At 38.0% G+C, this 19,741-nt stretch overlaps 1 protein-coding gene across 3 annotated transcripts in view; it reads left to right on the top strand.

Annotated features, from left to right (window-relative positions):
- The window catches only part of fhod3a (formin homology 2 domain containing 3a), a 113,477-nt gene that overhangs the window by 77,465 nt on the left and 16,271 nt on the right, over positions 1-19,741 (top strand). For all 3 annotated transcript variants that reach the window (XM_028461955.1, XM_028461954.1, XM_028461953.1), the window contains 8 exons: positions 2,053-2,187; positions 3,029-3,079; positions 6,445-6,662; positions 9,400-9,726; positions 11,789-12,495; positions 14,078-14,218; positions 16,908-17,066; positions 17,150-17,332. In XM_028461955.1, the coding sequence (XP_028317756.1) occupies positions 2,053-2,187; positions 3,029-3,079; positions 6,445-6,662; positions 9,400-9,726; positions 11,789-12,495; positions 14,078-14,218; positions 16,908-17,066; positions 17,150-17,332 (1,921 nt within the window). The remainder of the gene's footprint in view (positions 1-2,052; positions 2,188-3,028; positions 3,080-6,444; positions 6,663-9,399; positions 9,727-11,788; positions 12,496-14,077; positions 14,219-16,907; positions 17,067-17,149; positions 17,333-19,741) is intronic.

Genomic DNA, 19,741 nt, shown 5'->3' with positions numbered 1-19,741 from the left:
TGGAGGTTACAACTGGGTTGTAAATGAATTAATTTCAACTCAAATTGTTGCTGTGTAGTACAAATATAATAGTGAATCATTTCCTCTCTGTTTAAAGTTGTGCTAAGGGGTGTGAGACAAAATTTGTCGTGTATTAAATGTAGACTGTTTGTTCTGCCTGGTAAAGCTTTTGTGAGGTGAACTTGATCTCAGATATCAGATTACAAAGTGACTCAGATTTTTCTATTTTCTCCATACGGTAGCGCAGGTCAGGCCTACATGCTATAAGGATCATGGTCACAGCTGTGTTAGCTTCTTTTTCTTTTTTTTAAATGCACTAAATCCAACACAACATGATTAAATTTACATTAAAAAAAAAAGATTATTTCAAGGAAAAAGGGTAGCGGTTGGACTCAAACAGTAAGATATAAGAAAACATATTTTTAATACAGTAAAACAAAAACAAAAAAGTCCCATTTATTTAAAGAAACAATTTTTTTTAGAAAGAAACTAAATATTGTGCAATATTGTCTGAAGGAAAATAACTGTAGTAACAAAATTAAAGTGAAATAAATTAGAAAAAAAAAAATTCTTAAAGTTAAATCTTTAATTTTAAGGTCAAAAAACAAGTCAAAGCTATATATACAGGGATTATCATATACATGGAATAAATAAAGTCTAAAAACAATTCAGGTCCTTTCTCTACTATTTAAAGGGGACATATCATGCTAAATCCACTTTTTTAGCCCTTAAATGCATTTTGTTGTATATTTAGAGTGCTTAGAAGTACAGAAAAAATCAAATTAGTCTCTTCAGGTGCTCCGTAGATATCTTTATATTCTGTTTTGCTCATATTTTTCAATCTGTTTCGATTTTTCTATTCTCTATTACTATTACATCACAGTATTTGCAGCGGAACTGCCAAATTAGTACATCAACTCCAGGTCCAACACTTCGAGCAATCCTCCATTTTTATTTCTCGCTTTTATTTTGTAGTCCAAGCTCAAGGATGCCGAAGTTACGAGAGGAGAAATCAAAATGTTGGGTTGTTGGATGTAGTAACCCACACGCTTCATTACACCGTCTCCCGGCATCAGAACCTTTTCGAAGTGCCTGGTTAAGTTTTATTTTTCACGGAAATGTACCCACATCTGTGGGTAAGGTCATTTTTGTGTGCGCGAAGCACTTCAAGGATGACTGCTTCAGCAACCTCCGCCAGTATAAAGAGGGATTTGCCGAAAGACTTTGTCTGATTGAGGGGTCAATTCCTTCTATCTTTGGAGACGACGAACAGAGCACTTCGGTAAGCTGTAAATAACGCTAAAAAGTGTGATGATAAGACGTCCCTGTCATTGTTTTGTTAGCATTAGCAGTTGCACCGTCTTCAGACTTCATATGTTAGCGCTGTGTGCTCGTTTTAGATCCTTGATGATATGGCCTACGTGATTTAATTTAAGTCTAAAGTTTTCATTAGTCATTTCATTTTGCCGTTTTTGTCTTTGAAAAGACTGTATTAAAATGCATTTTGTGACGTTAGCTTGGCGCTAGCGTTAGCTTGGTGCTTGTGTTAGCTCACTTGTTAGGGTTCTGCAGGTTCATCATCTTCATTTTCATCTCGCTTCGCCGGGTCAGACTCTGGCTCAAACATGTAAGGCTGGATGGACAAGTCTTTTGTTGTTGACATTTTGTAAATAACCTCTGAATAAAAAGTTTATGCGCCGCTACATAGCCGTATCTCTTCTATCAAACTACAAAAATGGCCGAGCAGGGTGGAGTTGAACCGAGTGTCACCTGAAGAGGGGGCGGGGTATGGAGTGTCTCATTTGCATTTAAAGAGACAGCACCAAAACGAGTTGCTCTTAGAAGCACATCAGAAAAGGGTAGAAAAGGGGCCTGTGGAGCTATAATAATGAGGAATTCAGACCCAAGCATTGCAGTTCCGCTTTATATAGACCACAACTGTATGATTTATATGTAAAAAGGAAGGATTTTAAACCATGATATGTCCCCTTTAAAGGTGAATCTAAAAAGCAATAAATGAATTGATTTCTAATCTTTCCTCTTCATATTCAGGCTTGCGTTGGGAGGTCTTCTTTCCTCCTCTTACAGACAACACCAGGAGTCTCTGGCCGCTGAGCGAGAGCGACGTCGCGTGGAGAGAGAGGAGAGGCTGCAGAAGATAGAACGAGAAGAAAGAAACAAGCACAGGTGAGCACGTTATCACTAAAACTTTAAATTCATTCAAAGTCTAACATTAGCTGGGTTTCCATCACCCGTGGAAATGCGCAAAATATGAATAGCGCAATAAAAACTGGTAATGGAAAAACACTCAAATATCGCTAAAAGTTTTTACACTTTCATGGGGAGGAATTTCAATTTTCAACCTTCAATGGAAACGCATTCAAAGCACAATTATACTTTGTGTGGTTAAATTGGCATAAATCAGCATGAAATATGGTGAAAAGAGGTTAAAAGTGACAATAATGGGTCAACATATGTGACAGGTGGAAAAGTGGTGGAAAGGGTTTATAAGTGCTGAAAATGTCTTGAAAGTTAAAAAAAATATGCAGAAAAGGCTTTGAGATTTGATGGAGAAGTGGCAGAAATGCATTAAAAAGTGATGAAAATAGGTTAAAATATGGCGAGTTTGGTGGAATTGCAGAAAAAGGGTAAAAATAAGTAAAAATGGGCTCAAATTCTATTAAAAGTATTCCTAGTTTCTTGAAGGCATCTGGCAACCCCCTCCCAGTCTCTCGTGACCCCAAATAAGGTCCTGACCCCAAGGTTGACAACCACTGGTCTAGAGGGTAGTCTTACAGAAGCCAATGTGTCATTTGTGGCAATGCATGGAGGCTCCTGACTGCTGCTCTATTTATATTGGGGTTCCCTATGTTGTCAAGCTGTTTTTAATTTCTATTCACGTACCCTCATGAAGATTTGGTACCCGTACCCCACTTTGGGAACCTATGTACTTAACTAACTAAAGTATCGTTGGATACAGTTGAATATTGTCTTCTACACTGTTCTATTTGTGTGTGTGTGTTTCCAGCCGTGACCATGTGGATAAAATGGAAGAGGCCCGGCTTGCGCGGGAGGAGCGGTAAGTGTGTGCACTAAATCAAAACAACACTGAGCAGCTCAACCCACTGGGATTACGGTTCTCCTATGGGGGGGTCGCTTGGGTCAGTAATAGCGTAATTGTTTTGGGTTTAAAAGGTGGTCCTTGATGCTAAAAGCTGGGGAGGGGGAGCTGCGCTGGTTTTCTCTGCTTTTCCTCACTGCTATAAGAAGCTGTGCTGCAGCCAAGGGCCTGATTGTTTTGGCTGAGAGAAATCCAGATTCTTAAATTTGTCAAGCTTTTTTCGCACTCAATGCAAACATAAACATTTTTTTTTTTTTTTTTTTTTTTTTTAAACCAAAGACTTCCTCAAACTCAGGATGAATTTTCATGAGGCTAATAAATTCCCGTCTGTGTGCATGTGGGAATCACGGGAAAGAAGAGATTTCACTTTGACGGTCTATGTGAGGTCATATTTAGGATGGATTACGCTTCATTCTACCATGTGTTCACCAGGACTGATGACGGCTATGGAAGAGCCAAATGCATTGCATGTTTCAAAAGAGGAAGAGCTCCTTTTTCTTTTTGACTTTGGTCGACAGTTTAGCAACGTGTGCCAAATGCTGCTGTGTTAGCTTTACCTCACACTTGTTTTCATTTAAAGCAATGCTTAAGATAATATAGTGGTTCAATAAGTCGATGTGGGAAAAAAAATGGATTCTCAAACCAAGGCGAGCAAAACGTAGGAAAAAAACGCTTCAGGCGGTCCTTTATAGAGGTTTTGTGCGTCAGCAGATGTAGCATTTAGTTTTTATTTAGTTTTTTTTTTACTTATTCACATAATCTAAAACAGTGTTTCTCAAATGGGGGTACGCGATGGCACTACAGGGGGTACTTGAGAGAGAGAAAGTGGAAAATAACAAATAATTATAAGCTTTTGTAATGTTTATTTTTAGTTAAAAAACCAATATAATAAATGCCATATGTTTTTTAGTTGCTGCAAGAACAAAGCATGCATAGCGGTTGTAAAAGTTAGTTAACCTTATCAGATGTTGAATGATGACATAATTTATAGTCCGTTAAATCAGAAATACGGGGGGTACTTAAGAGACAGAAAGTGAAAATAGTACAAATGAAAACATAAAAATTATGGGGTTTTGTCATGTTTATTTTTATTTGAAAAAAATATAATCAGACTGAATATTATCAGCAACTCACAAAATGACAACAAAAACACACAAAATAAGAAGGAAAATATACTGAATAATAAAGAGAACAGACAAGAACAAAATACGAGGACACCAAAAACACACACACTAAGAGAGATAATTACTTACTATTACCAGCAACACACAAACAACAACAAAGACCCACGGAATGAGAGAAAAACACACAAAGATCCAAATTCACAAAAATAACAGAGAAACCTACAAAACAACATGAGAAACGACCAAACGACACCAAAAACACACACGCTGAGAGAGAATCATTTAAATAATACAAACAACACACAAAAACGACAACAAAAACACACAAAATGAGAGAAAAATATACTGAACAATAAAAAAAAAAACAGACAAACAACAACAAAATACCCAAAATGACACAAAATTATGATAAAAATGATCCTAATTAGAACATGAACCTAAAATACAAAGGTCAGTGTTGGTCCCACATCAGGAGGGAAAGGACTGTAAATGATAAAGATTATAGAAATAAATCTATTCAAGAGGCACTAAATACTGTTTCATTCCACTTATTTACAATGAGATTCTTTAAAATGTGTGTTATCACTCATTCATGCCATCATTATGCTCTATAGTTGTTGTTTTTTTAATAGAATTCTGAGAAAAATGTTGTAGTCGGACAAAGAGAAAGGGGATACCCTGATCTAGAATAGCAATATTACTGAAAATGAGTCCCCCCCCCCCCTCCTGTATATCCTATGAAGTGATCAGTTACAAAAATAAACATTAACGTTAGCATTACAACGCTAAATACAGGGTCTGGTTCTGCAACACGATAAAGCAGAGGCTGCGCTCTAATTAAAAACACACAAGCTCATTATCTCGTATCATCATCATTAAAGAGCGCTTCAAGCACATGGACACAGCTGGCCGCCTACCTCACTGCGCACACACACACACACTCGTATATGGAGATATCTGGTTTCTTCAGACATCTGAAGTGGCCCAATGCTAATGAACTCATAACAGAAGCTCCACACATTCATGGTTTGGTGGGAAAGAGAGTTACGCTACAAAGAAAGGAGAGAGAGAGAGAGAGAGAGGGAGATGGTGGGAGGTTGACTCGTTGCCCTAAATCTCAGCTCTAGTTCAGCAGGTTAAATGTAGAAGTTGTGTAGAGGGAGAAGCAGCACGAGGAAGCAAGACATGGACCAGAGAGGACGGATTAATTGAGGCCCATCGTTGAACAGGTTTACTCTGAATTCTTACGCATGTTAATCTCTCAGCAGCTAAACCAAGAACAACATTTGTATAAGTTTTTTTGTGGAGTCTTTGGATTTTGTTAGACAGAATTGGGAAGGAATCTTACAGAACTGGGTTGAAAATGTTCCTGAATGATTTGATCACTGAGGATATGAGGAGATAAAGCAGCTCTGCGTGCTAAAAATTGAAATATGTGTAAAAAGTCACAGGATGCAGGTAATATCTGGTTTTAAATGTAAGTATCCTTTTAAAGATCAGTTCTCTATAACTGGGTTCCTGCGGATCCTTGAAAAGTCTTAAAAGGCATTAAACTCATGAATCTGAAAACAAGGCCTTAAGTGTCATTAAAATGTCTTAAGTAAACGTTTCAAAAGTCTTACATTTTAACACACGAGTATGATTTTATGATTGTAATTAGTCTCACGTTTCAAAATAAATAATGATAATGATAATTTACCATAACATCATTTTAACAACACGGGGAAATGTAAATTCAACAAAAATTGCCTGTCCAATGAAGATTTTTCTTAATGGTTTTCCTTAATTTTTTTTTTTTTTTTTTTGTATTTTTGTTTTTTAATAGATTTCTGGCTATTTTTGTAGTAATTTTGTGTGTTTTTGGAGTGATTTTGATTATTTTTCTTTTTTTGTGTGTGTGTGTATTTTACTGCCATGTTGTGTATTATTGTGTTTACTTTGGGGGCTGCCAGTTGCACGTCTGCACTGGAATAAATGTACCCTAACCCTATGTAATTGATGTAGCGTTTTTGCCCCCAATCATGTTTACTGTGAAGTTGGCAATAAAAAGTCTTAAAAAGTCTTGAATTTAATTTGAATGAAGCTGTAGGAGCCCTGTATAAGTATTCCAGCGATTGAAAAACAACCATCCTTTAAATCTAGTATCCGTAACAGTCATATGGTGCCTCAGACTCTGTTTTTGCTCCGTTTCCCTCTCAGGTATAAGACCGTTGAGCGTCTGGCGGCAGAGGAGTTCGAGAGGGACCGCGTCAAGGTGTCAAGGACTCGCCCTGACCCCAACCCGACCTATGACCCCGTGGAGGCCTGGCCCTCATCATCACGCAGCAGCACGCCGTCGTCTTTTGCCTCCCAGGACGACACAGAGGCTGATCTGGAAACTGAGACTCCTGCTCGCGACCACTCACCACCAGAGACAGGTACAGTATAAGACCACAGATGTAGTCGAAGAAGGTAGATGTAGCCGTGTGGATGTAATAACATGCCAGGTAACAAAAATTACGGTATTGTAAATTCAATAAAACTTGTCAATATTTGCGTAAAAGTAATAATTTTAGTGACTCATCATCGTGTCAGATGACATGGAATTTGAAGCAACGTTTTCGGTCAAAACCGAGCTTTTTGTGTGACAACTTTGTCACTCCTCTCAGAGAGCCACTTTTTCACCCCATGCTTTCAACAAGGCTCTCACTACCCTCATGCATTGAAAAGTGTGGCAAAGGATGAGGAACTGAAGTCACTTGGCTCTAAATTTGGTATTTTTATATTTTTGCTCTGCTACCCCATTCATTTTTATTGATTTATTATTTTCATAGTTTAATTTTTTATTTATTTTTTTATTATTTATCATAGTCCATGTATGCATGCCTCATAGATCAATGAATCGAACATCATTTACTCTAAAAAGAAAGGAAAAAGTTTAAATTGCCGCATGAAAGTTTGGTGTTATGTCCACCATAAACACTCCTTTAAATGATATTTTCGCGCATTGCATTGTGGGGTGTGAAGTCCCATAAACGAATGCATGGATGTGTTTATCCGAGATTCTTACCGTAATTGCTTGTTTTTCTTCTTCATAAAAAAAAAATTGATTGACTCGATGCCATTTTTGTTCTGGTTTGTTCCCGATATTTCCTGTGAAATTACAATGAAGTAAAAAACCTTCTAAGCACACCACATCCCAGAATGCAATGTGTGAATATGTCAACAAACAGTGTTTATGGTGAAAATGACAACAAACTTTAAAATGATGTTCGATTCATTGATCTATGAGGCATAAACTATGATTTTATCTAATTAAAAATATTGAGGGTAGCAGCTTTAAAAGTATTAGAAGTGAAGCTAAAGTTAATTTGAAAATGTAAGATGTGAACTAGATATTATAGTGCTTCTGTAGGAGGTGACGCTACTACCTAGACCTATGCTAATCGGCTGTAAAGCTAGCTAGCTACAGTAGCTTAGCTTTCTTGCTAAATTCTGCAATGTATATTTACTTAAAAAAATTGCAGTTCACATCACATGGAGGGAAAACCGACCACAAACTTAAGTTTTTGTGGCTTAAAAACAACTACAGTTGCTAGATATGCTAATGCTAATGCTAATGTTAATGCTAATAAGATATCTCGGGTTACCTCATGTTTTCTTTTATTTGACGATCGTTTTACTTTTAACAGGGAAACATTTTGAAAATAAAATGTTTACACATTTTTTCTGAGGGGTTTTCAGTATTTTTGGGACTTTAGCCATGTTTGTATGTGACAAAAAAAACAAAACAATGATCATTAGTTTCTTCATGTTTTAGTACAAACTGGGTACTTTATGTTCTATTGTAACTAACTGTTTGTGTTTTGATTATGATGAATTATCAGGTTTGACTTTATAATATTAAAGACCTTTCAGGGTCATCTTCAGTAATTCTTTTTGAGTCATAATCCAACAATAAAGTTTAGGTTCAGATTAGGTAGACATACTGTCGTGGGTGGACAGTAAGGGGATAACTTTAGGATGCTAAGAATAACGAAAGGAAGTCACACAGGGAGGATGTGGGTGAAAGGGCCAAATGTGTGTTTGAAAGACCTTTTTGAAAGTTTGATGCCCAAACATGTAGTGCAAGAAAACAGCCTTGTTTGGGTAGCATGTAAAGCCCCGAGTGGAGCGACTTGTGCTCAAACATGGGAGTGTAGGAGGCCCCATCGTGTCATGTTATTCTAACCCTACCTGCATCACTGCAGGGACTGTACTGTAGTGCTCTGTGCACCAGGTATCCGAGTGTGTTTTTGACATCAACAGGAATCTAATTCTTCATTTCCTGCTCGTATACCATCCTGACTCTGTGCACGCTCCATATTGATTACATTAGAGCGTGCATGTGTGTGTGTTTTTGTTTTTCTGAGCGCTTATCAAAGGCTCTGCCATGTGCGGCATGAACAAGGACGCCTTGAAATCAAATATGGAAAAGTAACTTGTTTAAACATAAAAGTACTGTGAACTAGTGGTGAAAGTAACAGAAGTACTCATTACTGTAATTGAGTTGCTTTTATGGATACTTTTTTGAGTATATTTCTAAATTAGTAATTTTACTTGTACTGAAGTAGGTTTTAAAAGAGTAAATTATAATTTTTTGCTTTAAAATGGTCAATGGACATTGTAAAACTACAAAAAATGAAATGACCAGACAACAATGCACCTCACCAAAACGTTTTCTCATTTTTAGAGTTCATAAATGTAGCTATACTTACAGCCCGAGACTTTTTTTTTTTTAATTTCGAATTTAATTCATTGGTCTTGTTTTATTTTTAAAACAATTGCACATTTTGACATACCTTTTATTCGAATTGTGCAAGATTTGTTCTCTTCCTTTTTAAGTTTATACATGAGATGTTTACTGTATGCAAGGGAACCGTTGCAAGATGTATTATCAAAAATAAACATGGGGGGGTAAAAGTAATAACTTTTACTTTAAGTACAATTTAATTGAGCTACTTTTTGCTTGTACTTCAGTATTTTATGTATGACTTACTTGTAGATGAGTACAATTTCAATCAAGTAACAGTACTTCTACTTGAGTAAGATACATCAGAACTCTTTACATCTCTGCTGTGGACCATGAAATGACTGCATGAGAAACAAAATGTAACACTGACTTTGTTGTTACAGGAGATGCAGACGACTCCAGTGCCAGTGTAGAGACAGAGGAAAAAGAGCCGGAAGTCACAGGTGAAGAGGAAGAAAAAGAAGAAGAAAAAGAAGAGGAGGCAGAGGAAGTTCAGGAAGCGGTGGCAGCAGAAGAAAAGGAAGAAGAGGTTGAGGAACGCGAGCAGGAGCCTGAGAAGGACAGAGAGGAGGCGGAGGATGACAGCGGCATACTGAGCGACAAGGAGCGACAGAATGAAGAAGTGAACGAGAAGGACAACTGCTCGGCCTCCAGCATCTCCTCAGCCAGTAGCACTCTGGAGAGGGAGGAGAGGGGGAGCGCTGAGGATGGTGGGTAGCTTACATTCACTCATTCATCTTCTTTACCTGCAGTGCTCATCCTGTAAAGCAGACATGGGCAAATGGCAGCTGGTGGTGGGGGGGGGGGGGCTTCTATAATATAGAAAATATACAAAAATGACACTCAACACTACCCAAATACACAGAATAGCACAAAAATGTACAAACTATTAGGATGTGGTTGGAATTTGTGCTGAGGGAGAAATAAACGTGTCACTGGTGTCATTTCCCAGTTTGCGATCATAACACAGACATAGAAGCCTCTGTATCTGTGTTGGAAAATAGTTATAATCCATTGTTTTGCTTATTGCATTGCTAATTGGTCATTGGTTTAAGTGGTAAGAAAAAAAAGAGTAATAAATCTAATTATATTTTATCACTTTGAGATTGTTTAAATGTAAAATGCAATACAAATAAAATGTATTATTGATATTATTATTTATCTACTAATATTGCTATGCATTAAAAACAAGAATAAAATTGAGGGGTAGCCGTAGACACACACACTAATCAGCAGCTCTAGAACCTTTCTTCTCTGGCTTCTGTTTGTTTTGTTTTATATTTTCATGGGCTTTTGAAACAAACCATAGGCTTGGTCACACATATATTTATTTTGTTAATGTAGTCATTCATCCATTCTTTTGTGCATTTATTCATTGTCTCATCCCTGAATCAAATAGAATTTTTAAAACTAAATGAAAATGTGGTTTTAAAAATAAATTATTCTGTATATTACATGGGGAACAGCTGCTCAACTGTAATATTTGGTCAGTGAAAGTAAATGTATGGTAGAAAAATATGCTGTAAATGCCCTTGCTACCTACCGTTTGCCAGGTTATAATTCTGAAATGTAAACAAGATAAAATAGATCTATATCTGTTCAGAGCAAGGGGAATTTGTTTGCAGAAATAATCGATCATAAAAGTTTTTTTTCCCAGTGTTTTAAAGGTCCAGTATTATGCTATTTTTGTTCTAAGGACCCCAACAACATAGTATTGAAGGTTTATTTTTCTTCTTCTAAAAACAGCCTGTTTTGGGGCCTTTATGCATATGCATGAGTGGGTGTGTCTGTAGACGCAGAGTCCATACCACAGCTGATCACCACAGTGATTGTCTTTTGCTATTCACACACTCGTTATTCTTTTCAGCCAAAAAAAAAACCCTGCACATTACAGTAAAACACATGGCTATTTAAGGAGCTATTGTGATCGCGAGTCCGACAAAATGCTGCTCCACGGTGTGTTTAAACACTCACCAGAGCTGCTACATCGCTTTTTTCTCATCCTCACCTATTCTGACCTCAGGAATAGTCCATTTAAGATGATTGTTAAAACGATAGTCCACTGTTTTATCCAATCACCGCATTGCATTGGGTCAAAAACATGTCAGATCATGTTACAATTGATACGAGGCAATATAACAGCTACTAAAAATGGAACTGATTGTGAGCGCTCACACTGCGTTTCGGATTATCTATATACTAGATAATCTATATACTGAATGTAAATATATTACTAGTGGTTAAGGGAGCAGGTTTGTAATCAAAGGCTCCCTGGTCTATCACTGTAGGATGTTGATCAGTCCCTTATATTAACCCTAACTCCTCCCTGGGCGCTAGACCGTTGCTGCCCACTGCTTCTCGGGGAGGGGTTAAATGCAGAGAACACATTTTGTGTATGTAGCTTTACATATATTACAATAAAGTATAATGTATATTCTTTATTAAAATGCAGTGTTTGTTTTACCTGTGAGGTAGTTTGAGAAGGAGGAGCTCACATTTTTATAGGGTATTAGGAGTGTCAGGAGGAGGAGTTTCCGCATTGTGACGTCACAAAGTGAGAACAATTCAACTTGCCTATACGGAGCTGACTTTTTACTAAATGTGCAATAACAAAGGAGGGAGGAAACATAACTTTTTCAACTTTGGCCCTCTGAATGAGGCTAAAGGGATTTATATCAGCAAAATCATTGTAAAGTGATTTTTTCATAATAATGCCCCTTTATTCATTTATTGCCCCCTTTACTTGCACTGACCACAATTGTTTTTTTCCAGGCATTAATGAGGCAGAGGTAAATGAGAAGTGCAGCAAACTTCTAGACAGCAAGCTCTTCATGCTGGACATGTTGTACTCCCAGAACAAAAAGCCCAGCGATGAGGACGAAGAGGAAGAAGAAGTAGAAAAAGAGAAAGAAGTGGGAGAGGACGGAGTGAACCAGCAGGATGCCAAGGCACAGCCGGAGGTAGAGCAGGACGACGACGACAACAAAGACGGCCAATCTGACGTTCGCAAGGGAATCCGTCCATTAGCGGAAAGATTTGGGGACCTGATCAAAGACCTGAACTTAGCCCACCCTCACATGGACGGCCCAGCCACCGAGCCCCCTCCACCCCCTCCCCCTCCTCCACCTAAGAAGGAATCAGACACCATCTGGGACCAGCTGCTGGCCAGCCCTCGAGAGCTGCGCATCAGGGACATAAACTTTACTGATCTGACCGAGGAGGACGACAAGGACATTCTGGATGCAGTGTTGATGGGAGGGTGTGGTGACCTCCCTCCTCCTCCGCCTCCTTTGACCTGCTTCCCACACTTACCTCCACCACCGCCTATGTTTGGTAGCTGTCCCCCACCCCCTCCAATGATAGGCATCTCCAGGCCTCCTCCTCCACCGTCCTTTAGCGCTTCGATGCCAGTACCTCCACCTCCAGAGCCACCAATGTTCAACAAGAAGAAGAAGACCATCAGGCTCTTCTGGAGTGAGGTGAGACTACCGGTACTTAGTCCAGTGGTTCCCAACTTTTTTTTGTGTCGTGACTTCATTTTGATATCACTAACTTTTTTTAAATTACTTTTTGATCATGTTTGTGATATAGTGTTACGAGTAGCACTATAGTGACGTGATTCGCCAGCTAAAATGTTTTTATAGTGTTTTTTTTTTTTTGTTTTTTTTCAACTAGATTTTTATTTGAAGAAGTGAAAGTAAAGAATACAGTTGCTTGAGATTATGTGTGGTGTTTTCATTTGAAAAATGATTTAAATATTTAATTGTGAAGATTTTATACTGATTTTTTTTTAAACTGCATTTATATTTGAGGAAGTGAAAGTAGTGTTTTATATTGAAAAATAATAATAATGAAAAAATGCAAAAATACAATGTATTTTTTATTTGTATTATTTTTTAGGCAATGCAAATTTATTTGTATAGTGCCTTTCACACACAAGGCAACTCAATGTTCTTTACATGATCAAAAAGTGCAACAGAAAACATTTAACAGCCTAATAATCAATAAGAACATTAAAATCAGCAGTAGAAACATTTAAAATCATCAGTAAAAATATTTATTTCTTATTTTGTTCTGGTTAAGACCCGAGCTGCAGCGTTCTGAACCAGCTGTAGCTGTTTGATGAAGACCATTATATTAGTCCAGTCTGCTGGAGATAAAAGCATGGAACCAGTTTCTCCTGATCTTTCTGAGTCATTAAACCTTTCACTCTGGAGATGTTCTTTAGGTGGTAGAAGCTGTTTTTGCCATAGATTTGATCTGATTGCTGAATGTCAGATCTGAATCAATCAGAACACCAAGGTTTTTGACTTGGTCTTTGGCTTTTAAAGATTGAGACTCAAGATACTTGCTGACAGCAGTCCTCTTTTCCTTGTTACCAAAGACAATCACCTCCATCTTATCATGATTTAGTTGAAGGAAGTTTTCACTCATCCAGCAGTTTATTTTTTCTAAGCAGTCACAATGGGACCAATGGGACCATAGTCATCTGGGTTCAGTGATAGATATAGTTGTTTGTCATCTGCGTAGCTCTAATAATCAACCTTACGGTTCTGTAAAATTTATCCTAAAGGAAACATATAAAGGCTAAACAGAAGGTCTTAGAACAGAGCCCTGAGGAACCCCACAGGACGTTGATAATCTGTCAGATTCATTATTACATTTTTATACTGTATTTTTTTTAACTAGATTTATATTTGAGGACGTAAAAATATAGAATACAGTTGCTTGAGATTGTATGTGGTATTTTAATTTGAAAAAAATAAAATAAAAACATTACAAAAACATTATTTTTATTTTCATCATTAGTTAATTAACTATTAATATAGAACACAGTTGCTTGAGATTGTGTGTGGTGTTTTAATTTGAAAAAGTAATGAATAAGAAATGTACAAAAATATAATTGTTATTTTTATTATTTCATTAACTATTTAATTCTAGTTTTATACTGTATTGTTTTTAATAGTTATATTAGAGGAAGTGTAAGAATAGAATACAGTTGCTTGGGACTGTGTGTGATGTTTTAATTTGAAAAGCAATAATCTATTCTTTCCTGAACAGGTGCGTCCATCCGACTCCCAGTTCAGGGACTACAAGCTGAGTGGAGACTCATTCTGGACCAAACTGGAGCCGGTCAAGCTAGACACAGCCAAACTGGAGCACCTGTTTGAAACCAAGTCCAAAGAAATACCAGTGACAAAGGTAAGCAGCTGAACAACAGACACGACCAAATATGGTTAGTGTAAATGTGGCTTCAAAAACCTTTTAAAAAAAACGCCTTTGAAGATCAAAGTTGGCACAGTTTCCACTCAACGGCATCTCTGTGATACCCTGAAATATGACACAAACTTAGCTTTATCATGATCTCCTTTGACTAACTGTCAACTATCTGCATCAGTTATCTGCATTAGCTCTAATGACTGAGTAGGACCACGTGTGTTTTTGATCTTGATCACACAGCGAGAGTTTTAAAGGCTTCATGATTCCCCCCAAAGCCTCTGAATAGGATAAGTACAGCCTGCAAAGATTGGGGGAACTAAAGCCAGACCTCTCACCCTTTGAGCTCCTAAGCTGGTGCTTTATGGTCACAATTTTCAAAGCCAGGTAGCAGCTCACCTAGGATCAGCTTGAAAACTCCCCAGCTACAGTGTGATGGTGGTCTGTAAGGGATGGGAAAAGATCAAGCACAGCTCTATGTTTGTCAGGTAAAGCAAGATTTCGAGGACCGCCCAGGTAATGGAATAATCAACGATCAGATGTTGCCTCTTCTTGATTGTTTACTGACCTTGTTTTGGATTTATATTAGCTTTCAACAGAGGTGTAAAGAGTACTGCTATATCCTACTCAAGTAGAAGTACTATTACTGGATTGAAATTGTACTCAAGTACAAGTTCAAATACAAGTAAGTCATACATAAAATACTCTAGTACAATTAAAAAGAAGCTCAATTAAATAGTACTCAAAGTAAAAGTTACTAGTTACTTTCACCCCCATTTTTTGGTAATAAATCTTGCCACGGTTTCCTTGCATACAGTAAACATCTCATGTATATACTTAAAAAAGAAGAGATGAAATCTTGCACAATTGGGACTTAATTTATTTATAAAATGAAAGTTTTGTCAAAATGTACACACAATGTCCGTTGATCATTTTAAAACAAAAATTAAGAATTTAGTCAGTAATGTTTAGGTGTAGAAATGTAGGAAATCACTTGACTTCTTTAAAAGCATATTTAAAGCTGGGGTCTGTAAGTTTTTTTTTTGGTTTTAATTGGTTAGAAAATCCATAATCATCTTTGAGCACATTGTAATCAAAGTGTTCTGAGTGGACAGTGATTCTCATCTCCTTCTCCTGGCTTTGTGAAAAGAACTTTATAAATCCAGGAGCGTGACGCTCCTAGAATCTGGATGTCAGCCAATCAAAGAGCTTTCTACAAACATGTGGGCTGTTTTTGACGTCGCTATTGGCTGCTCATCTGAAGTCAGACGTGTTCAGGTACCCTCGGTAGTAAAAGTCAAATGACGGACGTTCCAGCAAAAGTCTCCATCACAGCGTGGGTCACAACAGTTTCACAGCAAATCAAGAGGAAAAAGGCAGACTGAGGTGGAGAAGCAACCGTTTAAAGACACAGTTATAGTCTGGATGTGGAGTGATGGTTATCAGTCCGCTCAGAGTGGCTGGCAGCTGGGATCACAGCCCCCTCTGTGTGTGCTTATGGCGGGGACGAGCCGGCGGCATCAGCCGCTGCTCAGAGCAGTAACTACACAGTCATTGGTGCATTCATGTTAGTCTCTAAAACACCAACAAAATCTCCAGTAACCCAAGATAAATTCCATGCATTTGTCACTAGTCTATATTGAGAAAAAGTTGCTAAGAGCGTTCACAAAAGACACGGTATGGGAAGTTGAGTTTTAGTTTAGGTTTCAAAACAGAGCGGAGGGAGGATTCTGCATACCGCAGCTTTAAGTACAAGTAAAACTACTGTTTTAGAAATATACTAAAAAAAGTACAGGTACCCATAAAAGCAACTCAATTATAGTAATGTGAGTACTTGTAATCCATTACTTTCACCTCTGGCTATCAACAACAGCATGCAGCCAAAGTAAATACACAAAATGATTTCAAAATCACACAAAATGACAGAAAAATACTCAAAAGGACAACAAATATACACAAAATGGCTCCAAAAACGCACAAAGATCGGCAGAATACACAAGGACAGCAAAAATATATAAAAATGACTCCAAAAACACACAAAATGACAGAATAATACACAAGAGGAAAACAAAAATTCACAAAATTACTCCAATAAACAAATGTGCCAAAAACACCACAAAATAGCCAAAAACTATAGAAAATCACTCCACAAACTTACAGAAACCCTTTGTTTATTCTTTTTATTAATGCTGATTGATCATCCCTCTAAATGCTCACATGAATGTTGACAATGTGGCCCTCATATTAGACAATCACAGTGTTGTATCCTCTGCTGTTATAGAAGTTAGACATCTGTTTTAAATAAAACTTTTTAAAATAACTTTAACGTTAATTACGCAAAATAATTATTAGTTTCCTTTGGTTTTTTTCACCAGGTTTAAAATAAATTGTAGCATGTCTCTAAAATCCATTTAAGTTGCTCAGTTCAAGTGAGGCTGCCACTCTGTAGTGGTGACATAGTAAGACTTCCTCCCTGAAACAGTTTATTCTGGCTTCATCATCAGGTCTATCCGACCTGTAATGGTATTTCCTGCTTCTCTAAGCCGTATAGTTGTCACAGCTGCAGCCAATGTAACCCGAGTGATGATGCCTCTAATCTTTACGACCACAGGGAGCGAAGAACCAAAGTTGGAGCTGCTTAAGCGCTCACACACGCTCTGTTTTGGTTTCCTAGAAAACAGCGGCGGACGGCAAGCGTCAGGAGATCATTGTTCTGGACTCTAAGAGAAGTAACGCCATCAACATCGGCCTCACAGTCCTGCCTCCACCTCGCACCATCAAGACCGCCATCCTCAACTTTGACGAGTACGCGCTTAACAAGGAGGGCATCGAGGTGAGCGATTTAAACACAATGTTAAAACACACAGTTAGCATTACCTCTCCCTCCTCCCTGCACGGTCATTCTTCCATTATTAGAAAATCCTGACGATGATCCCAACCGAGGAGGAGAAGCAGAGGATCCAGGAGGCTCAGCTGGCTAACCCTGACGTCCCACTGGGCTCTGCAGAGCAGTTCCTCCTCACGCTGTCCTCCATCAGTGAGCTCTCAGCCAGGCTGCAGCTCTGGGCCTTCAAGATGGACTACGAGGCAACAGAGAAGGTACACAAGAGTTGATTTTTTATTTACAATAATAACAGGGTTCCCGCCAATCCTTAAAAAGTCTTACAAGAGCTTAAAGGTAGGGTAGGCGATTTTCCAAAGCTAGCATGATTTTGAATGTAGCCTCCCTGATGGTTCTGAATTTACACTTTTGCCCCTCCCCTCTGTGCTCTGTCTCACTCACATGCATGAGCACTACTGCGCCAGAAGCAGACCTCAGCTCATCGCTTGTATTGTGTAGAAACTTAGTTGTCTCATGTCTCATTCAGCAGTCAGTAAACAATAAACTTTACCATTATATATGTAGTGACGTATATACGTCACGTAGTGAGCTTCTGCATGCGAGAGATCGAGAACGAGCAGGGAGACCAGGAGACGTGATTGGTTAAAAAAAACGGTTCTTTATTTCCATTGGTCTAAGTTATTACAGTTTTATAGCTGATGGATTTTCTCCGTTCCTTTTTCAGAGCACATAAGATCTTAATTTCTGTCAGGACATAAAGACAATTTCAACCAAAAACTTAAAAAGTGTATCTGGAGAAAATCGCCTACCCTAGCTTTAAATTCATGAATTTAAAAATAAGGCCTTAATTGTCATTAAAATGTTTTAAAAGTTTTCACCCATCTCCAATTGTTCTAAGAATCCCACCAACGTGGTATGAGGTTTTTTTTCCCAAACTTGCCTTTTTTCTGGAGTTTTAGCCCTCTGAAGAGGCACTTTCAGAGCGCTCCAAAAAACAGGCTGTGTTTTGGGCCTTCATGCATATGCATGAGTGGGCGTAAACTCACGCGACTTCAGGCGCTGCTTCAGCATGTGTTTATCACCGCAGCAGCAGCAACAGCAGCAGCAGCAGCAGCAGTAAATCTTTAACAGTCTTCCCTCTCCTCCTCACCTTTTCTAACCACAGAAATAGTCCTTTTAAAATGATAGTCCATTGTTTTTTCCGACCGCTGTGTCGCATTAGGTCACAAACACGTCAGATCATCCCATGAAGGTAATACAAGGCGGTATAATGGCTATTAAAAATGGAAGTGATTGTAACCGCTCGCCCAGCGCAGCGGGGAAGTAAACCCACATGTGCTGCTACGCTGCTTTCTTTTCAAACGCACCACTTCTGACCACAGGAATAGTCTATTTCAGACGATAGTCCACTGCTATATCGCATTGGGTCACAAACACATCAGAGCATCCCATGAAGGTGATACAAGGCGGTGTAACAGCTACTAAAAGTGAAACTGATTGTGAGCGCTCTTAGGTTTATCTATATACTGAACGTAAAGATATTAACTGTAATATCAATTTAAATTTTTATATACATTTCACAATGGAGAAATTCACTAACCATCCCTGGGGAACAGTTGGCAGCCATTTTGTGGCGCCTGGGGAGCTGTTCGGGGTCAAGGGACTTGCTCAACATCCCACAGTGATGACCCAGGTGAGGCTTGAACCGAGAACCCTCTGATTACAAGGCCAGCGTCCCTTAACCACTAGGTTAAGGACGGTTTAATGACTCAAAAGTGGTCAAAAATTAAACTTGCAGTTTGGAACTGACTTTTTACAAAATGTGGAATAGCAAGGGAGGAAGGAAACAAAACTTTTTCAGCTTTAGCCCTCTGAATGAGGTTAAAGGAATGTATATCACTGTAGCAATGTAGATTTTTCCATAATACTGCCCGTTTAAAAAAAATTGTCCAACAATTTTGTATTTTTGTTGTTGTTTTAGAGATTTCTGGCTATTTTTGTAGTAGGGTTCCTGCGGATCCTTAAAAAGTCTTAAAACGCATTCAATTCATGAATCTAAAAATAAGGCCTTAATTGTCATTAAAATGTCTTAAATCAAGGTTTCAAAAGTCTTGAATTTTAACACAGAAGTATGATTTTATGATTGTAATTAGTCTCACGTTTCAAAATAAATGGTAACATTTGTTTTTTGAAAGATATTTAATTTACCGTAACATTGCGCAATAACGACAGCGGAACCAACTACAAAACAGTGACGTGGTTGCAGTAGGAGTCTGTGCAGATGTGCGTCATGCTTGTAGCAACTTTTACCAACATGGGGAAATGTAAATTTAAAGAAAATTGCCAATAAAGATTATTCTTCATGGCTTTTCTTAATGATTTTAATTTTTGTTATTCCATAGATTTCTGGCTATTTTGTAGTCATCTTGTGTCATCTTACCCTAACCCTATGTCATTAATGTAGCGTTTTTTTCCCCCCAATTATGATTACTGTGAAGTTGGTCCTAAATTTAATTTCAAATGTCAATAAAAAGCAATAAAAATGTAGTTTCACTAAAACTGTTCGAACCCCGAATAACTTCATTCAAAAAAAACCTATAGGGCTCCAGAAGGGATAAGGGAACCAATAAGCGTTAAAATAAAATTTAGTTAAAGCTGGATGTCAG

The sequence above is a fragment of the Gouania willdenowi genome, chromosome 11, assembly GCF_900634775.1.
Source record: "Gouania willdenowi chromosome 11, fGouWil2.1, whole genome shotgun sequence".
NCBI classification, from domain to species: domain Eukaryota; kingdom Metazoa; phylum Chordata; class Actinopteri; order Blenniiformes; family Gobiesocidae; genus Gouania; species Gouania willdenowi.
The sequence above is the reverse complement of the archived record's forward strand: the minus strand, read 5'-3'. Positions and strand labels throughout refer to the sequence as shown.